At 45.8% G+C, this 18,337-nt stretch overlaps 1 protein-coding gene across 1 annotated transcript in view; it reads right to left on the bottom strand.

Annotated features, from left to right (window-relative positions):
• Positions 1 to 18,337, bottom strand: part of TDRD12 (tudor domain containing 12) — a 65,972-nt gene that overhangs the window by 21,133 nt on the left and 26,502 nt on the right. The window contains exons 12-21 of the mRNA XM_040408960.1: positions 16,776 to 17,017; positions 16,657 to 16,696; positions 9,008 to 9,246; positions 8,889 to 8,925; positions 6,529 to 6,659; positions 6,014 to 6,044; positions 5,562 to 5,624; positions 5,209 to 5,266; positions 3,759 to 3,860; positions 1,531 to 1,719 (exon numbers count right to left, since the gene is read on the bottom strand). Coding sequence (XP_040264894.1) covers positions 1,531 to 1,719; positions 3,759 to 3,860; positions 5,209 to 5,266; positions 5,562 to 5,624; positions 6,014 to 6,044; positions 6,529 to 6,659; positions 8,889 to 8,925; positions 9,008 to 9,246; positions 16,657 to 16,696; positions 16,776 to 17,017 — 1,132 coding nt within the window. The remainder of the gene's footprint in view (positions 1 to 1,530; positions 1,720 to 3,758; positions 3,861 to 5,208; positions 5,267 to 5,561; positions 5,625 to 6,013; positions 6,045 to 6,528; positions 6,660 to 8,888; positions 8,926 to 9,007; positions 9,247 to 16,656; positions 16,697 to 16,775; positions 17,018 to 18,337) is intronic.

Here is an 18,337-nt window from a genome sequence, read left to right as displayed (position 1 = left end):
AGTGGCAGCTCGAACAACACACACTGCCACTCCATTAATCTCAATGGGAAGGCCTCTGATATGAGAGTACAGAACTCACTGCTGACAGCCCATTGACTATGAATGGGGCAGTGCAAGCCATCCACCATCGCTCCAGTAATATAAGGGACAAACTCCTCATAGTGGACGGAGCAGTGTCTTAGGTCTAAGGAGGTTGCAGTGACAAACCACTGATTGCAGACACCTTGGTGAGATTCAAAACCACCAATGACAAGGCATGTGCCAACTCCATTTGGAACCTAGCGGGGGTTGGGGGAGCATAAGTCGGTTCACTGACAGACTGTGTTGGTGCAGAAAACCTATAGGGGTTGAGATGCACCATGCTGAAAGGTAACAGAGAGGGCGGTACAGCAGTAAGAGCGCGTCCAGAGGGATCGGCACGCTCTGATGCGACTGGACGCTGCATGTAGACTCCACCTGCATTGCAGCCTGGATACCGCTGTATAGCGTCTCACTGGCCAGAGCATAGCTGAAGCACTTTGCCTTATACACAAGAGCGCTCATCCCCAGCACCCCAGCGTCTGGAGTGGGACCGGAGGACTATATGTGGTCACCAGAAAAAGGATGCCCCGATAGAGACTGAAAACAAGTAATTGGGGAGGGGGTAGTATGATAATGTTCCTCCATGGTTTTCAGCCACCATCTCCAGTCAGGCTGCCCCTTTAGTGCATGTCCCATTGGGGAGGGAGATAAAACTAGATGAGGCACAGCGGTATGGGGTGACTGTGCTACCTATTCTTCAGAGGAAGAAGTGGACTGCAGGAGGGTTAGAGCCATGTACCTGCCCCTGGTCGGGGTAATGAGCGATGAAGATCATTTACCCCATATTCCCAGAGATGAAAAGGAAAAATAATGCAGCTGCCAAAACCAGGCAGGTCTGCCTCCTATAGACACTAAGCTAAAACTGACTTAGCTCAATGTCTGCAGCAGGGATATAAAAGTAGGACTATTGCACTTGTCACTTACTCTCTTCTTCTAGAGCAGGCATGCTCAACCAGCGGCCCTCCAGCTGTTTAAAACTACAACTCCCACAGTGCCCTGCTGTAGGCTGTTCGGGCATGCTGGGAGTTGTACTTTTGCAACAGCTGGAGGGCCGCAGGTTGAGCATGACTGTTCTAGAGGCAGAAGCTATACCCAAAGTCCAGCCTGAGTTCCCCAATGCATGAACGAGAAACCAATTTAATGACTGAGAGCATTTTGTTTTACCAGATGCAATTCAGTTATGGGCTCAGCTACGTTCAATGCATCCAGCTCGGGAACTTGAATTTCACATGTCTCACCAGAGGCTTCTGCTGCTGCTGCTCTATATATCCTCCATGCTTTATACTGCAGATCTACTTGTTCAGACTAGCTGCTGTGAATAAGCAAGTCATTGCATGGCGAGATCACAGGGTTATAAACTGCACAATTTGAGTTATGGATCGAGAAAGGTCAAAGTACAAATGACAAATGAAATATAAGGCTGCACAGAAATCCAGGAAACGTTCTCACCCCGTGTTTAGCTGGCAGCAGTTTGTACAGCAGTGACGCACAGTTCAGATAACTCAGAAGAGGAGGGATATAATATATGGGATTGGATCCATCAGGACAGATTACGATTGTATCAAACCCCTCGGCTATAGGCGCCCAGCAGTAGGACTCGGTCTGATTGGGTCCATCGTAGCCGCACATGAGCAGTCCCTGAAACACGAGCACAAGAAAACGAAAACTGTCACAAGCATTGTGCTGTTCTTCACCTCTATGGAAACCTCTAAAGTCTAAAAGATAGAAGTGTATCCTGACAACATCCCACGTGTCAGTATCCCTCACGTCCCAGGCAGCCCTGTGACAGGACCAGGTGACAGTCTACCTCAAGATCAGCAGTCTTGCGATCTTCTACTTGTCTCCATTCCTCTCCTTAAAGGGGTATTCTGGTTAGAAGTTATCCCCTATCCACAGGATAGGGGATAATTGTTAGATGAATGGGGTAGGGATCGACCGATATTGATTTTTTAGGGCCGATACCGATACCGATAATTTGTGAACTTTCAGGCCGATAGCCGATAATTTATACCGATATTCTGGGAATTTTCATTTTTGAGAAAAAAAAAAACTGCACAAATCTGCTGAAAATTAATATGTTTATTGTTAATGTGTATTTTTTTTGTTTATTGTTAATGTGTATTTTTTTTTATAAATCTTTTTCATTTATACTTAATATTTTTGTGTTTTTTTTTTTACTAACTTTTAGCCCCCTTAGGGACTAGAACCTTTGTCCTATTCACCCTGATAGATCTCTATCAGGGTGAATAGGATTTCACACTGTCCCTGCTGCTCTGTGCTTTGTGCACACAGCAGCATGGAGCTGAACATGGCAGCCAGGGCTTCAATAGCGTCCTGGCTGCCATGGTAACCGATCGGAGCCCCAGGCTTACACAGCTGGGGCTCCGATCGGAGGAGCAGGGGAGAGGGGATCCTGTGGCCACTGCCACCAATGATTAATACTGGGTGGGGGGGCGCACTGCGCCACCAATGTTTTTACTATTGGCCGGGATTGGGATGGGGGTGGGGGGCGCACTGCGCCACCAATGATTAATACTGGGGGGCTTGGGGGGGCGCACTGCGCCACCAATGAAGATAAGTCTCTCGATCATTCATATACAGGAGGCGGGAGCTGGCTGCAGAATCACATAGCCGGCTCCCGACCTCTATCAGCGGTAGCTGCGATCCGCGGCACCTGAGGAGTTAACTACCGCGGACCGCAGCTATTGCTCATAGAGGTCGGGAGCCGGCTATGTGATTCTGCAGCCAGCTCCCGCCTCCTGTATATGAATGAATGAAAGGCTTATCTTCATTGGTGGCGCAGCGGCCACAGCCCCTCCCCTCCTCTTATGTTCTATCCCCTCATTGGCGGCAGCGGCAGCAGCACAGGGGGAGGAGACACTGCTTCCTTCTCCCCTGTGCTGCGGAGGGAACACAGAGAGCTCTGACAGCAGCGCGTTCTGTGTTCCCCATACGTTATCGGTATATCGGCAAAATAGATGCCGATACCGATAACGTTCAAAATCCTCAATATCGGCCGATAATATCGGCCAAACCGATAATCGGTCGATCCCTAGAATGGGGATGACTACTGGGACCCTCACAGGTCCTCCATCTGAATAGAGCGGCAGGTCGAGCATGTGTTTTTGTTGCTCCATTCCTTCTCTATGGGTCTTCTGGAGAAAGCAGAGCGCCATTTCCAGCAGCCCCATGGAGATGAATCGAGTGGCAGTGCACATGCCCGACCTGCAGCCCGTTCAGTCTGGGGAGCAGAACCCTCCTTCTTATGATCACAGGATAGGGAACAACTATTAAATCAGTCAGTATCCGACCAGTGGGATCCTCCCTGACTGAATAGTTATTCCCTATCCTGTGTAGAAGTGAAAACTTCTAACAGGAATACCCCTTTAAATCAGTAATCTGAAACCTACGTAAGAGGACGCTGGGCGTTGTAGTTTTATGATGCAGCTGCAGAGATACAGGTTACAGATCGCTGTCCTAAATCATGATGACACTGCCCAATTCATAAGCCGCCCATGAAAGGTTGCATCATCACATTCCCCATGTCTCCTGAAACACTCTGTGCTGCTACATACTCTATTAGACTACGACCTGCTATTACAAGAGTCCAATCTTCCACTCGGATCTACCAGCAGAATCCTGAATTCAGCCTCAGACCAGCTGCTCCGTTACAATACCTTTTTAATATTGGTACACAGGGATATCTCCTCCAGGGTGTAACATGGCACTAGACATTTGCTCACAAATATGGCGCTCTCTGGATTTGTTATTTGCAGCGGCTGCAAGGAAAGTCAAGTTGTTAGTGTCGAGAATGAAACCGCTAAATGGTTAAAAAGTTAAAATGATAAAATTCACATGTACTGTACATAGAGAAGACTGCAGACTAAGCCCTCCCTCCTTCCGCACCAGTCTGTCACTTGGTAAGCGCACTTGTTTTTTTTATTAATTTCCATTTCCGACCGCTGGGACCCCCAACCACCCTGAGATTCAAGGGCTGCAAAACTGCTTTGGGGCTGCATTCCCTCCCTCCCAAGTTTATCCTGCACAATGGCACTCCCGGCCACACGGCATCATGGGTGCAGTCAGCACACCACGTGGATGAAACAAAAACTGCCATGTGGATTAGGCCTTACCGTGTATCAAACAGACATGTCAGGAGGGGTGACAGGGCCTCTAACAGAAACTGACGGATGACCTTACAAGAGGGCATGACGGAGAAGGCAGGTCTTAGAAAATCAAAATGTGAAAATCAGCCAAAAACACAGTAAAAACTGCCACCTACATAAGAAGAGGAGACAGAATTCACTGCTGGACAGATTCCTTAGAATAGGTGATCAGTACCTGATCGGTGAGGGTACGACCCCCGGCGGCTGGGACAACAGCATGGACGAAAGCCGGAAACGTTTCTGTAGGGCAGGGGCACCCTGCTCAGGGCTGTGTAGGCAGGGACTAATAAGGACTATCACTACTCTCATTCCCCAGCTTTGTACATAGGCGCACCCTTCTGGTTCATGCCCAACAGAACCTGTCGACCCACTGGATATACATTTTATTCTGCTTTCTGTTGTGATTTCAACATGACATGACTAAGGCTACTTTCACACTAGCGTTCAGAGCGGATCCGTCTGATGTTTCATCAGACGGATCCGCTCCTATAATGCAGACGTTTGCATCCGTTCAGAACGGATCCGTCTGCATTATAACTTAGAAAAATTTCTAAGTGTGAAAGTAGCCTGAGCGGATCCGTCCAGACTTTACATTGAAAGTCAATGGGGGCGGATCCGTTTGAAGATTGAGCCATATGGTGTCATCTTCAAGCGGATCCGTCCCCATTGACTTCCATTGTAAGTCTGGACGGATCCGCTCGCCTCCGCACGGCCAGGCGGACACCCGAACGCTGCAAGCAGCGTTCAGGTGTCCGCTCACTGAGCGGAGCGGAGGCTGAACGCTGGCAGGCGGATGCATTCTCAGTGGATCCGCCTCCACTGAGAATGCATTAGGGCTGGACGGCTGCGTTCGGGGCCGCTTGTGAGCCCCTTCAAACGGAGCGCACGAGCGGACACCCGAACGCAGGTGTGAAAGTAGCCTAAGCCTTCTGCTACTGACACATAGGACAGACAAGCTTACCTTTGCAGGTTCCATTTCCAGTAACTCTCGAGGTGTAGGACTTAAAAACTGAAGAAGTCTGGAATATAAAGTGAGCTGTGAATGGCTCTCCCACCTTAGTCTAGCAGGTGAATAAGCAGGACACACTTCAGTACAATGGAAAGCAGAGTGTCCGTGTCGGATCAAAAGGAAGAATTTGAAAAACAGGGAAACGGAGTGTGTTTTATATATTACTAATGACCTGTTATACACCTTTTCATTCAGGAAAGTGACCTGCAGACCACTGGACGGGAGCATTGAGGAGATACTGACCCCCCCCCCGAGGTGTAAATGACAATCTGACAGATTAGGATATGTCCATAAAATATAATTACCTCACCAAGTCTTTCTTGTTGTCAACTTCTTTTCTTAGTATAGGCTCATTCTCACCAACTGAGCTAAGGATATAGAAAATTCTAAATTATTACATTTACTGTTTCCAGTGGTTAGATGGCTGTAAACCGACTGCTATCCCTCCTGAACCTCCCATGGGCAGACGGTGACCTAGGGAGGCTAATCCCCATCCCCGCCTGCCATTGGCTGCTCCCCCCAAACCCCGAATGTTTTCATCCGTGCACGATGAGAAGGAGCAGCGGCGGTGCAGAGACCAGGAGCGGCGCGGGGAGCCGGGTAAGTATATTCATTGTGAGGGGCCCGGGCATATGGGGGGCATTTAATAGTCTTGGATAACCCTTTTAATGTGTATGGCCAGCTTACTTTCTGAAGATGAACAAGTACAAGCAAACAAATAAAGCTGCAATTACTACATCATGAAATGTAAACCTACCCAACTTTTGTCAAGGATTTCTCGGTGATCTCTAAACAAAAGAAAAGATAATTTGTCAGTACATAGCACAACATTAGGCACCATCATCTGATACATTGGTGACATATCGCTAGGATAGGCCACCAATGCCAGTGGTGAGACCCGTACCTATCTCCAGAACGGGATTCTTAAAGTGAGCAGACGGGCATGGATGGTGTGCACGTCTCAGAGGTGGGACTCACATATATCTACTTTGATGGCATATCCTAGCAATATGCTATCAAAGACCCAAATAAAAAAAAAACTTTGATCATGGCAGATTTATGGATGGGCCTACACACTTCAATAACAGTGAAACTGGTGCCAAAGTGTCGTCACGTGCCAATCGGCATATTCACAGTCGCTGGACTGAAAACCTGATGCATGCCAATGCTCTGCTGCAGAGCAAAAAAACTACTGTAAAAAATGCAAGTTTAAGTCTGTAGATGCATTCACAATCCTGCAGGTTATCAGCTACAGACAAGTGAGAGACTTACCGGTAGACAGCCGACGTCTTGTATCTCTTTTGGAATATGCCGGCCACATAAACGGGGCAGGGTTAGATTGCACTTCGGTATCACATTCTGTTTGTGACATCTCTTCTAGTGTCTGATTTGGCTTTTCTTCCCTGTTTACGATGAAATATGCACATACTATTAGTCATTTTCTAGCAAAATCCACGATGACATCATTATAAGTATTGAAGGACTTGGAATTGAGATCCCTAAAGGAGCAACACCTTTCATATTACATTTGTAATTGCTTTTACAGTAACGCCCCAATATCAATGCAACTGCACATATTGTCCATATCAGAAATGGGGCTTCTTGACTGCAAAGATGGGGCAGGAGAAACTAAGGCTGTCCATACACATTAGATAATTGTTGGCTGAATGTTCTCTCTCAAGTCCCTTTCATCCACATGCATTCTCAGCATGATGTTGTGCATTTTCATACGTATACAATATTATCTAATGACATTATAACCAAAATGAATGCTCATCTCATTGCCTTTAAGAATAAAATCAGCCTGAACCAAAGTTCTATTATGTGGCTGAAGAAGTCAAGATGAGTTCACGGCAAGTTCAGTTTATATAAAAATAATTGTGAACATGAACGGACATTGTATTTAAAAGTTATTACTAAAGATATGGGATTATCTGTAAGGAGTAAACCAACTTCCTAAGACATGCCTGTCTGGAGAGAACAAGGTTGTTTCATGGATAAGCCATGAAGTGATAAGGATTCATATCCTGGAGGCACACCTGCTGTATGAGGTTCAATTTATATATTCATAATTATATTCTATATATCTCTGTATGGTATATTTAGTTTATAACATATTTTAATCAATAATTCATATAATGTGTTATCTATGTGAAACAATGTATCGATTTATATATATATTATACCATGTATTTATCATTTAGAAGGTATTGTAGAAGGTACAGAAACATTGAAGTAAGTTTATGTTAATTGGATTTCTGAGAAGAGTAAATGTTATTTCAAAACAATAGTTATTCATGGATGAAGATAAGTGAAATGTACAAATTCCGATGCCAAGCATCAAAGCCGTTATAATAAATTTTCATCAAGTCAAACTATATTTCAAAAAGATAGGAGAAGACAGCCAACTCCAACAAGTCCAGGATATAGGTAATTAAAAGTGTCAGGAAAAGACCTTCCTCAGTGATTTATATTAAAAAGGTCAAGGAGGTCATGTTGAACGTATTATTAGATATATAGTTTTAATGCTTAAAAGTTGTGATGTTCATCTGCAGTACCGCAGTGCCATCTGGAGGCAGATGGACAATATTATATTATTTCATTATTTGTTCTATGCCATATTAGGAGTTAATATGACATCATGGTGTTATTAGCATGCGAATACACCCACCTTACCTGATTGGGAATCCCTAATCTAAAGGGGATGATTCTTAGATAAGGGGGGGGAATAATTACTTGTGTGGGGAGCAGCAAGGGAGATCCAGGTAGATCCATATTAAGCCATAGATCCATATAGATCCATCCATTCAATCAAAAGAAAACTTTACCAGAAGAAACTTGGATTATTTTTTGGATTACTAGGAAAGTTCTTCAGAACTGATCCCATCTGAACTCTGTCTACCTTTGACCTGGTAACGTATATTTGTGTTTACTACTCGTGATATTAATAAGATATTTCTCTCGGTATATAGCCAAGAGTTCCCATACTGTGGGAATATATAGTGTTAGGCGCCTCCATAATGCTGATTATTCTCTTCTGTTTGTAAAGTTATTAAGAAATCTAGCGGCTGATGACTTGATTTGGAGGTTTATAATTAAGACCGTATTACACAGGCGGTTTTCGGGTAGGACGATTGATAATCACCGCTATGAGGAATGTGTGCTCCTATGCACTCGTGTCCACAATAACTGGCCGGAAAATCAGACTGTGTAGTACAGCTTTTACACTATTGGTACTTTATTTTACTATGAAAACTGCAGCTCTAATACAAGCTCAATGCACAGATGCAGGGGCGGATTGGGCATAGACCTTACAGGGAAATTTCCCGGTGGGCCAATGTCCAGGGGGCTTGCCTGGGCCCTCATCACGGCCGGCCAGTGGAAATTTTTCGAGATGTATTTTGTGCTGCTGGCGGGTGTATTTTGTGATGGACTGTGGTATTTGGCTCTGTTGGTATAATACATGTGTTTGCGCAAATTTCCAGAAATACAAGAAGTGGGATGATTAATTCCCTCCTGCTCTCCGGATATAAGTGCGGAAGAACCTACTCCATATGCATATAGACCAGGCTATAGAAGCAGACTACAAATTACAGGCCTTGCCAATGAAAAGACAATGCAAAGAGCCATACCTGATCATCCCAGCAAATGTAGGAGCAACTGGAGCTTCTGCTGAAACAAAGCGACAACAATTACTAGTGATAAATCCAGACTGCAGATAACAGAACCTGATGGAGGAGCTCGTCTGTACCTGTATGAGGCCTGTGCGCTGGTTCTGCCTTGCTCTGGACGGGACGGAGGAAGGGGTCAGGACTGGTCACAACCTTAAATTTGGGACAGTCTGACAAAGTTTGTGGTTGGTCTCGTGGAGGAGACATTGCACGTCCATTCTCACATACAGACATTTGATATTTGCTCAAAGGGTTTGATGACTTTTCTTTTTCACTCTGTAAAGACCCAGCATCACTGCTGGATTCAATGGCTGCCTCCCTGCAAAAGAAAATCAGTCCTAATTGTTAGACAGACAGATGGTGATTAGAATAGATAGAACCGCGCAGGGCAAAGGCATTTTCTGGAGATTTGGTGACGTACTGGGCTCTCCATGGGGAAAGCTAGGCGGAGGAATACACCTAGCAGTGAGCCCGGTGACGTCACCGACACTAATGGGCGGGTATATAAATAAAACGGCTAGGGCAGCGCTAAAGCCCACCCATCAGAGCCGGTGATGTCACCGGGAGCACTGCTAGGCGGGAGCAGTGTAATAAATATAAAACAAAAAAGCCCTTTCCCTGCGCGATCCAAGGGAGAGCATCGGAGCATAAAATACTCCGATGCTCATCTCATGGGGCCCGAGGGGTGAAAATGGGGACAACCCCTTTAATTCCCTCATTTTGACATTTGCATTTCTGTAAATTTAAAGGGAATAGGGTTGTTGCGATAGCAAAATTTTGATTTGATTTCGATACCATAAAAAAGTATTGCGATACTCGATAACATGCGAAAAAAATAAAACCCCAAAAAAGCCGAGTGCATTCCGCATTTTATGGAACGTCCAGTCCGATCCTATTTTTTGGGGGAGGGACAAGGTGACAAAAAAAAATGGCGAATTGCGCGTTTTTTATTTATTTTTTATGTTCACCGCATAGGAGATATTTTTTTATATTTTAATAGTTCGCTCTTTTTTGGGTGTGGCGATATGTAATATGTTTATTTATTTATTGTTTATATATTTTATATGTAAGCTGTGGCTAGCCGGGCATGTGAGCGGACGTGAGCTGTGGAGCTCCTGCACTGCCTCAGCCATTTATCCGACACAAACAGCCTGAATAGGGACATATTGTGGACTAACTCACACCTACGGGTCCAGAGACCTCTCCGCTACTTGCCCGCACCTGTGTCCTGCTGCCATGTCCAGGAGGAGAGACGGGAGAGGAGCCGGAAAAAGTTTGCAAGATGGCGCCGGGGCCGCCACGCCGAAAGCGCCGGGACCGCGTGAGTGACCTACAACATGAGGCGGCCGAGAGGCTGAGTCAATATGCGCACACCCCGGTACTCCCCAGTGTGAGACATGTCAACCGCGAGCCCTCCCTGATGGATGGGGGAAGGGATTCTGACGGAGAGGAGCTGGGACTGAAAAGGCACCCTAATAGATTTTCCGCCATACAGGATCAAGATGGGGCTGAGGACCCAGATGTCCCCGGCTCAGATATGGAGGAGTGAACTATCAAGGACGTTCTCCAGGCCATTTCTAAGTGGGGCAAGTCGCTTAATACTATATCCATGCAGACGGGAGCCATAAAGGAAGATATATCTATTGTCAGGCATGATCTGCGAAAACTGGCAGACCGTACAACGTCTCTAGAGGATCGTATGGGAGACATGGAAGATGCAGTGCACCCTCTTAAAAGAGACTTTGTAGATCACTCCCGCAGAATTGATGTCATCTCTGCTAAACAAGACGATCTGGAAAATCGGCTGAGACGAAATAATGTGCGGCTAGTTGGAGTGCCCGAGAAAGTGGAAGGCGCCAAACCCCCTGAGTTTTTCGAAAACTGGCTCAAAGAACAGTTTACATGTCTCATGCATTATATGTGGGGTATATATACCACCGCCATACTCTCCGCTTGTAATTAAAAAGCTGCTAGCTTTTTTGTCTGATTATCCTGATACTCCAGCACTGATAATGGGGGATTTTAACAACGTAATATGCCCTACATGGGATAGACTGTCCACTTCTACGTCCCAATCGGAGGGGCTGCTTACCCCTTTTGGGAGACGTCTAAATGAAGCGTCCCTGATGGATTTCTGGAGGTTGCACAATCCACGGGTATGTCAGTACTCTTGCTGCTCCAGCACGTACCAAACATTGTCCAGAATAGATTTGGCTCTTGGGAATGAGGCAATGGGCTGCCGTATCTGCGATGTCCGATATCTAACTAGGCAATTGTCAGACCATTCTCCTATATTGGTGTCTGCTAACTTTCTACCCCCCGGAACCGGAGGTAGGCCTTTATGGAAATTCAACCCATTTTGGCTGTCGGTTATACCCACAGTCTCAAATATTAGGGAAATGCTAAAAGAGTTTTTTGGCCTTAATCTTCCTGGAGCTTCGTCGCTGATAGTCTGGGATACCATGAAAGCCTTTTTGAGGGGAATACTTATCGCAGAGGTTAATAAAAAACTTAATGAATCCCGAGTGACGGTAAAAACACTAGAACGACAGATGATTGAGGCGGAAACACAATAGGTCATACACCCCACGGAAGGGTATAGAACCCAATGGCAGGAAGCACAACGTAAACTGAATGATGAACTCCTTCTCAAAGCAAAAAACAAACGCTTTTTCCAGAAACAATCGTATTTTGAGGAAGGGGAAAGGACAGGTAAATTACTGGCATTGCTCTCGCCCTCTGCGTATGTCGCTGCTCTGCGTAACGCCGAGGGGATTGTGTGTACAGCTCCAGACAAAATGTTAGATATTATGCATGTATTCTATTCATCCCTATATGAATCTAATATTACTGCAGGGGATCCAGAGATTATGCATTTCTTGGGTGGGCTTCAGCTTCCTACATTGAGCTCTGATCAAGTGTCGATATTGGATAGTCCCATAACAATCAAGGAATTAGAAGCGGCCCTGAGTGATATGTCTAATACTAAGGCCCACCGAAGTATTCGCCCCTATCTTGCTTCCTCAGTTGCTGGAAGTGCTTAAGGGGGCACAGCGTCAGAGTAAATTGCCACTGAGGCGATCATAGTTGTCATTCCCAAACAGGGCAAAGATCCCCTAAAGGCAGTATCGTATAGACCTATATCTCTGCTCCAAGTAGACGTGAAGCTATTAGCGAAAGTCCTGGCGAATAGACTCCATACAGTGATAACGTCGCGTATACATTCAGACCAGGCAGGATTCATGCCCAATATGTCGACTGCGGTTAACATCAGACGTCTATTCCTAAACATACAGGCAGGGAGATATCACGGATTGAAGGCGGCGGTCGCGTCTCTTGTTCGATAGCGTGGAATGGAGATACTTGTGGGCAGTGCTCAAGAAAATGGGCTTCGGGGCAACCTTTATCCAGTGGATCCAACTCTTATATAAACACCCCTACAGCTAAAATTAGGGTGAATGGAGCTCTCTCTCCCGATCTTTCCATTTGCATAGAGGGACGAGGCAGGGGTGCCCTCTGTCGCCCTTACTCTTTGCAATAGCAATTGAGCCCCTGGCGACGGCACTTAGGGAAGCGCAGGCAGTCCAGGGCTTTAGACATAATGGACAAGTTGAAAAAGTAGCTCTTTATGCCGATGACATGCTCTTGTTCCTAGATGAATGGAGCTCCTCTCTTCCGGCAGCCATGAACATCATTAATGGATTTAGCGGCCTGTCAGGGTTGAACATTAATTGGTCCAAGTCTGTGCTGATGTTGCTCTCTGATGACAATGGGGACAGTTGCTGCCGGACAGAGGGCCTGCAACTTGTCACTTCTTGTAAATATCTGGGCGTCCATGTTACTGTTGATGTCAGAGACTATGAACGGCTGAATCTGACTCCGCTGCTGCAGAGATTCCGACAGAAGGTACAGGTTTGGACCAAACTGCCACTCTCAGTAATGGGAAGGGTTAATCTTCTAAAAATGATACTGATGCCACAACTCCTATACTTTCTGCATAATGCACCTATATGGGTTCCTACCCGATTTTTTGTCACGGTTAATGCCATATTTAGAGATTTAATCTGGAAGAGAGGGGTCCCACGTATAAAACTAGCTACGCTCTGTCGACCAAAAACTGATGGGGGACTTGGGGCTCCGGACCCATGGATCTATTACTTAGCTGCCCAATTACAGCATTTACGCGGCTGGGGGATGGAGGAGGGCATTAATAAGACATGGCGAATCGTGAAAGTTCTAGTGGGGCGGGGGGAAACTTAATAACAGCGTTAGAGGATGGATCCCTGGATAAAGCAGGGAATGACATTCCGATATTTCGGGTTATCTACAAAGTTTGGTGGAAAGTAGCAGGGATACAAGGGTACACAAAGTTTACCGTAATATGGCCCAATTACATGTACGCAGAACTGCATAAAATATCTTCTATCCAGACGTGGGGACGGTACGGATTTAACCACATGCATCAACTTTATGATGGGGAGACTTTAAAAGAATATGCCCAACTACAACGTGAGTTTCAGCTTCCGCACTCCCAATTCTACATGTATTAATGCAGCTTAGACACGCTATGGTAAAGTGGAAAAGATTAAACCGGCCTCTAAACATATGATCATAGATTTGGCAAGCACTAAGGGATCCACTAGCGGGGTTATTTCGTAGCATTATAATAGTCTTATGGAAACGCAATTTAAAAAGCAGCCTCCGATTGTAAGACAAATGGCGGGAAGATATACCTGATCTAACGGAAGACCAGTGGCACAAAGTGCTAGGAGGATTTACGGATATAGCGGTGGGTGAGGCACAAAGAATGTCACAGTTGCTACTGCTACATAGAATTTATAGGACACCTGCCCTCTTAAGGAAAATGGGGTATAGATTGGTTGACTTATGTCCCCGATGTGGTGCACCCAATGCTGCGGCGTTGATACACCTTATGTGGAACTGCCCCAGGCTGAGAAGATACTGGAGGGATGTGATGAACATAATACAAAAAGTGTTTACCGCCGGGGTGTGTGTACTTGGCTGTGTTGACAGTCTTTCATTATCTGCTGAACATACATTAGCGATTATTCGTATATTGTATCAAGCAAGAAAGGTGATCGCGTATCATTGGGTGGACCATGACCCTCCTAAGGTTCAAGAGATCGTTAACAAAGTTCATTCCCTGATGCAACTGGAGGGATTTGTATATCAAAAGAGGAATAACCTTAAAAAGTTTGAAAAGATCTGGGGCAGATGGAAACAACACTATAACATTGAAGATTAATCTGGAGGTTGCAGATGCATTGAAGTAGGATTTGCTGATTACAATCAACACCCTGGTCTCATGCAAACTTTTTGACGCTATCCTTTAGGAATCTAGGAGACGGTATTCCTGGGAAGCAGGTGGGACGCTAGGGTTTTTAGGAGGGTGGAGGTTTTCTTCTGAGAGGCTGCTGTGTTATATGTGCTACAATACCTTTTCTTGTGATATGCTGTCATAAGGGTCGATCGGATGATTTGATGTCTATACTATACCAATGTAGAATATGTATCTGCCCCACCCATGAAGATAAGTAACCTTTTAATACAAATACAGGAGGCGGGCGCCGGCGGCAGAATCACATAGCCAACACCCGACCTCTATGACAGGGCGCTGTGATCCGTGGCAGTTAACCCCTCAGGTGCCGCACCTGAGGGGTTAACTGACGCGGATCACAGCGCCTGTCATAGAGGTCGGGTGCCGGCTATGTGATTCTGCCACCGGCGCCCGCCTCATATATTTGTATTAATGAGTGTTATGATCATTGGTGGCGCAGTGGCCACAGCCTGCCTCTCCCCTCCTCCGCCCCTCTCTCTTCTTACTGGCAGCAGCAGCAGCACAGGGGGGGGAGGGAGAGAGAGACTCCTTCTCCCCTGTGCTACTGAAAGAACATGAGTGCGCTGAGAGCAGCACGCGCCGTGTTCTCTGATACTGGGCTACGCAGTAGCGCAGCTTAGTATCGGTAAATGTCAAATCCCGGTTTCGAATCGATACCGGTAAAAAAGTATTGATTGGGTATCGATAATTCGATACCCGCTACAACCCTAAAAGGGAACGTTCACTTTTGATCCCTTCTTATAGATGAGTCTGGTCTCCTGCATTGAATTCTGCACAGGAGCAGCTTTGTCTGCTCTCCTGATATTACTTCAGAAGAGCCTTCCCTATGCACATTCAGACCCGGCTCTAGAAGCAGACTACAAATTACAGGCCGTGCCAAAGAAAAGACTTGGAGAGTACAATGTAAAATGCCATACCTGTCCCCTGATTGGAATCATTAAAACACAAGGCTCTAGTGGCCGGATATCGACAGTATACTGTCATCTGTTACAATCCGGGCAACTAGTTACTCCACTAGCAGTGCTTGATAGATGGAAAGGACAAATTCCCACACTTACAGACAAATTGATAGATGATTTATTGGAATCATATGTTACAGTGTCACCGTCCATTAATAATCGACTTATACATTAAACACCAAACATATCTGACACCCATTAGACCACACAGGACGGGCAGAGTACATGGCGTGCCCTAGATGTCAAATGCTTGGAGAAGAGTTCTGGCACATCATGTGGACATGTTCTCCCATATCTCAATTATGGCAGGTTGTCTCCAGGTTTCTCTCCACTTTACCATCTATCCAAGTTCCTTGCACCCAGAAGTATATTTGCTGGGTTTACTGGATAGGGAAAACTGGGAGCACTATATGACGGTCTTCCTTCAAGAAGCCGTGATCATGGTATGGGAATGTATTGCATTATGATGGTAGTGTCTTAATACTCCTACGATCAGTATGTTGAAATTACCAATTAACCAGATGTTGCCTCATTTCCCTGGTGTATCTGCTGGTATGGGGAGTGTGTTGTGGAACATCGCACACCCAATACCCTATTACTCAATAGATCATTACATGACGTCTGTGGACGACCTGCCCAGCCTACTATGTCAAGACCTGGATGATTTGCTGTACTTCCAAGTGTCTATAGCTGCTAGTTTCCAGCCTGAAAAATTGGTTGAAATAGTTTTATTCTATACATACTGTTTGTACCGTTCACTCTTAAAAACAAACATTGGGGAAACTTTATCATAAGGGGAATATCTGAAATCAGTTTTGCTTGAGTCTGTGAAAACTGCAGCTCTAATACAAGCTCAATGCGCAGATGCAGGGGCGGATTGGCCATAGACCTTACAGGGAAATTTCCCGGTGGGCCGATGCCCGGGGAGGCCGCCTGAGCCCTCCTCACGGCCGCCAGTGGAAATTTTTGGGTCTGTATTTTGTGCTGCTGGCGGGTGTATTTTGTGATGGACTGTGGTATTGGGCTCTGTTGGGGAGGTAGAATGTGCCACAATATGGTATAGCTCGACCTATCTTCCATCAATTTGGACATGACTACTAAATGGGGCCACTTTTAGTATTTTTTTAAAGGCCACTTTAAGTTTCCAGTCAGCGCCTGCGCAGATGAACCAAAATATCTAATAATAGGAACTACACTACCTGCCCTTAGAAGCCTACGGACATGGGAATGTGTCACTTCTACATGCGTTTGCTCATATTTCCAGAAATACAAGAAGTGGGATGATTAATTCCCTCCTGCTCTCCGGATAGAAGTGCGGAAGAACCTACTCCATATGCATATAGACCAGGCTATAGAAGCAGACTACAAATTACAGGCCCTGCCAATGAAAAGACAATGCAAAGAGCCATACCTGATCATCCCAGCAAATGTAGGAGCAACTGGAGCTTCTGCTGAAACAAAGCAACAACAATTACTAGTGATAAATCCAGACTGCAGATAACAGAACCTGATGGAGGAGCTCGTCTGTACCTGTATGAGGCCTGTGCGCTGGTTCTGCCTTGCTCTGGACGGGATGGAGGAAGGGGTCAGGACTGGTCACAACCTTAAATTTGGGACAGTCTGACGAAGTTTGTGGCTGGTCTTGTGGAGGAGACATTGCACGTCCATTCTCACATACAGACATTTGATATTTGCGCAAAGGGTTTGATGGCTTTTCTTTTTCACTCTGTAAAGACGCAGCATCACTGCTGGATTCAATGGCTGCTGCCTCCCTGCAAAAGAAAATCAGTCCTGAATGTTAGACAGACAGACAGATGGTGATTAGAATAGATAGAACCGCGCAGGGCAAAGGCATTTTCTGGAGATTTGGTGACGTACTGGGCTCTCCATGGGGAAAGCTAGGGGGAGGCCTACACCTAGCAGTGAGCACGGTGACGTCACCGACACTAATGGGCGGGTATATAAATAAAACGGCTAGGGCAGCGCTAAAGCCCACCCATCAGAGCCGGTGACGTCACCGGGAGCACTGCTAGGCGGGAGCAGTGTAATAAATATAAAACAAAAAAGCCCTTTCCCTGCGCGATCCAAGGGAGAGCATCGGAGCATAAAATACTCCGATGCTCATCTCAGGGGGCCCGAGGGGTGAAAATGGGGACAACCTCTTTAATATCCTCATTTTGACATTTGCATTTCTGTAAATTTAAAGGGAATAGGGTTGTTGCGATAGCAAAACTTTGATTCGATTTCGATACCATAAAAAAGTATTGCGATACTCGATACCACGCGAAAAAAATAAAACACCAAAAAAGCAGCGTGCATTCCGCATTTTATGGAACGTCCAGCCCATAATCGAACAGTCCGATCCTATTTTTTGGGGGGACAAGGTGACTAAAAAATGGCGAATTGCGCGTTTTATTTTTTTTCTGTTACGGTGTTCACCGCATAGGAGATATTTTTTATATTTTAATAGTTCGCTCTTTTTTGGGTGTGGCGATATGTAATATGTTTATTTATTGTTTATATATTTTATATGCAAAATTGGGAAAGGGGGTGATTTATACTTAATATTTTGGTGTTTGTTTGTTTTTTAACTTTATTTTTATTTAATAACTATTTCCCCCCTTAGGGGCCAGAACCTGGGATCTTTTCATCCCTTGTCCTATTCACCCTAATAGAGCTCTCCCTGCTGCCCTGGGCATAGAACACACAGCAGCAGGGAGATTACCATGGAGAGCTTCAGAAGCCTCCTGGCTGCCATGGTAACCGATCAGAGCCCCAGGATTACACTGCTGGGGCCCCGATCATAAGCTGCCACTGCCACCAATAAGGAGGAGAGGAGGGGACCCTGTGGCCACTGCCACCAATGACTAATACTGGGGGGGACGCACTGCGCCACCAATGTTTTTAGTACTGGGGGAAGGGTGTGCGCACTGCCCCACCAATAAAGATAAGTAACCTTTTGATACAAATACAGGAGGCGGGTGCCGGTGGCAAAGTGAAATAGCCGGCACCAGACCTCTATGACAGGGCGCTGCGATCCGCGGCAGTTAACCCCTCAGGTGCGGCACCTGAGGGCTTAACTGCCACGGATC

Source organism: Bufo bufo, chromosome 10 (genome assembly GCF_905171765.1).
Source record: "Bufo bufo chromosome 10, aBufBuf1.1, whole genome shotgun sequence".
Taxonomy (NCBI): domain Eukaryota; kingdom Metazoa; phylum Chordata; class Amphibia; order Anura; family Bufonidae; genus Bufo; species Bufo bufo.
Note: the sequence above shows the minus strand (reverse complement) of the source record. Positions and strands in the feature narration are given on the sequence as shown.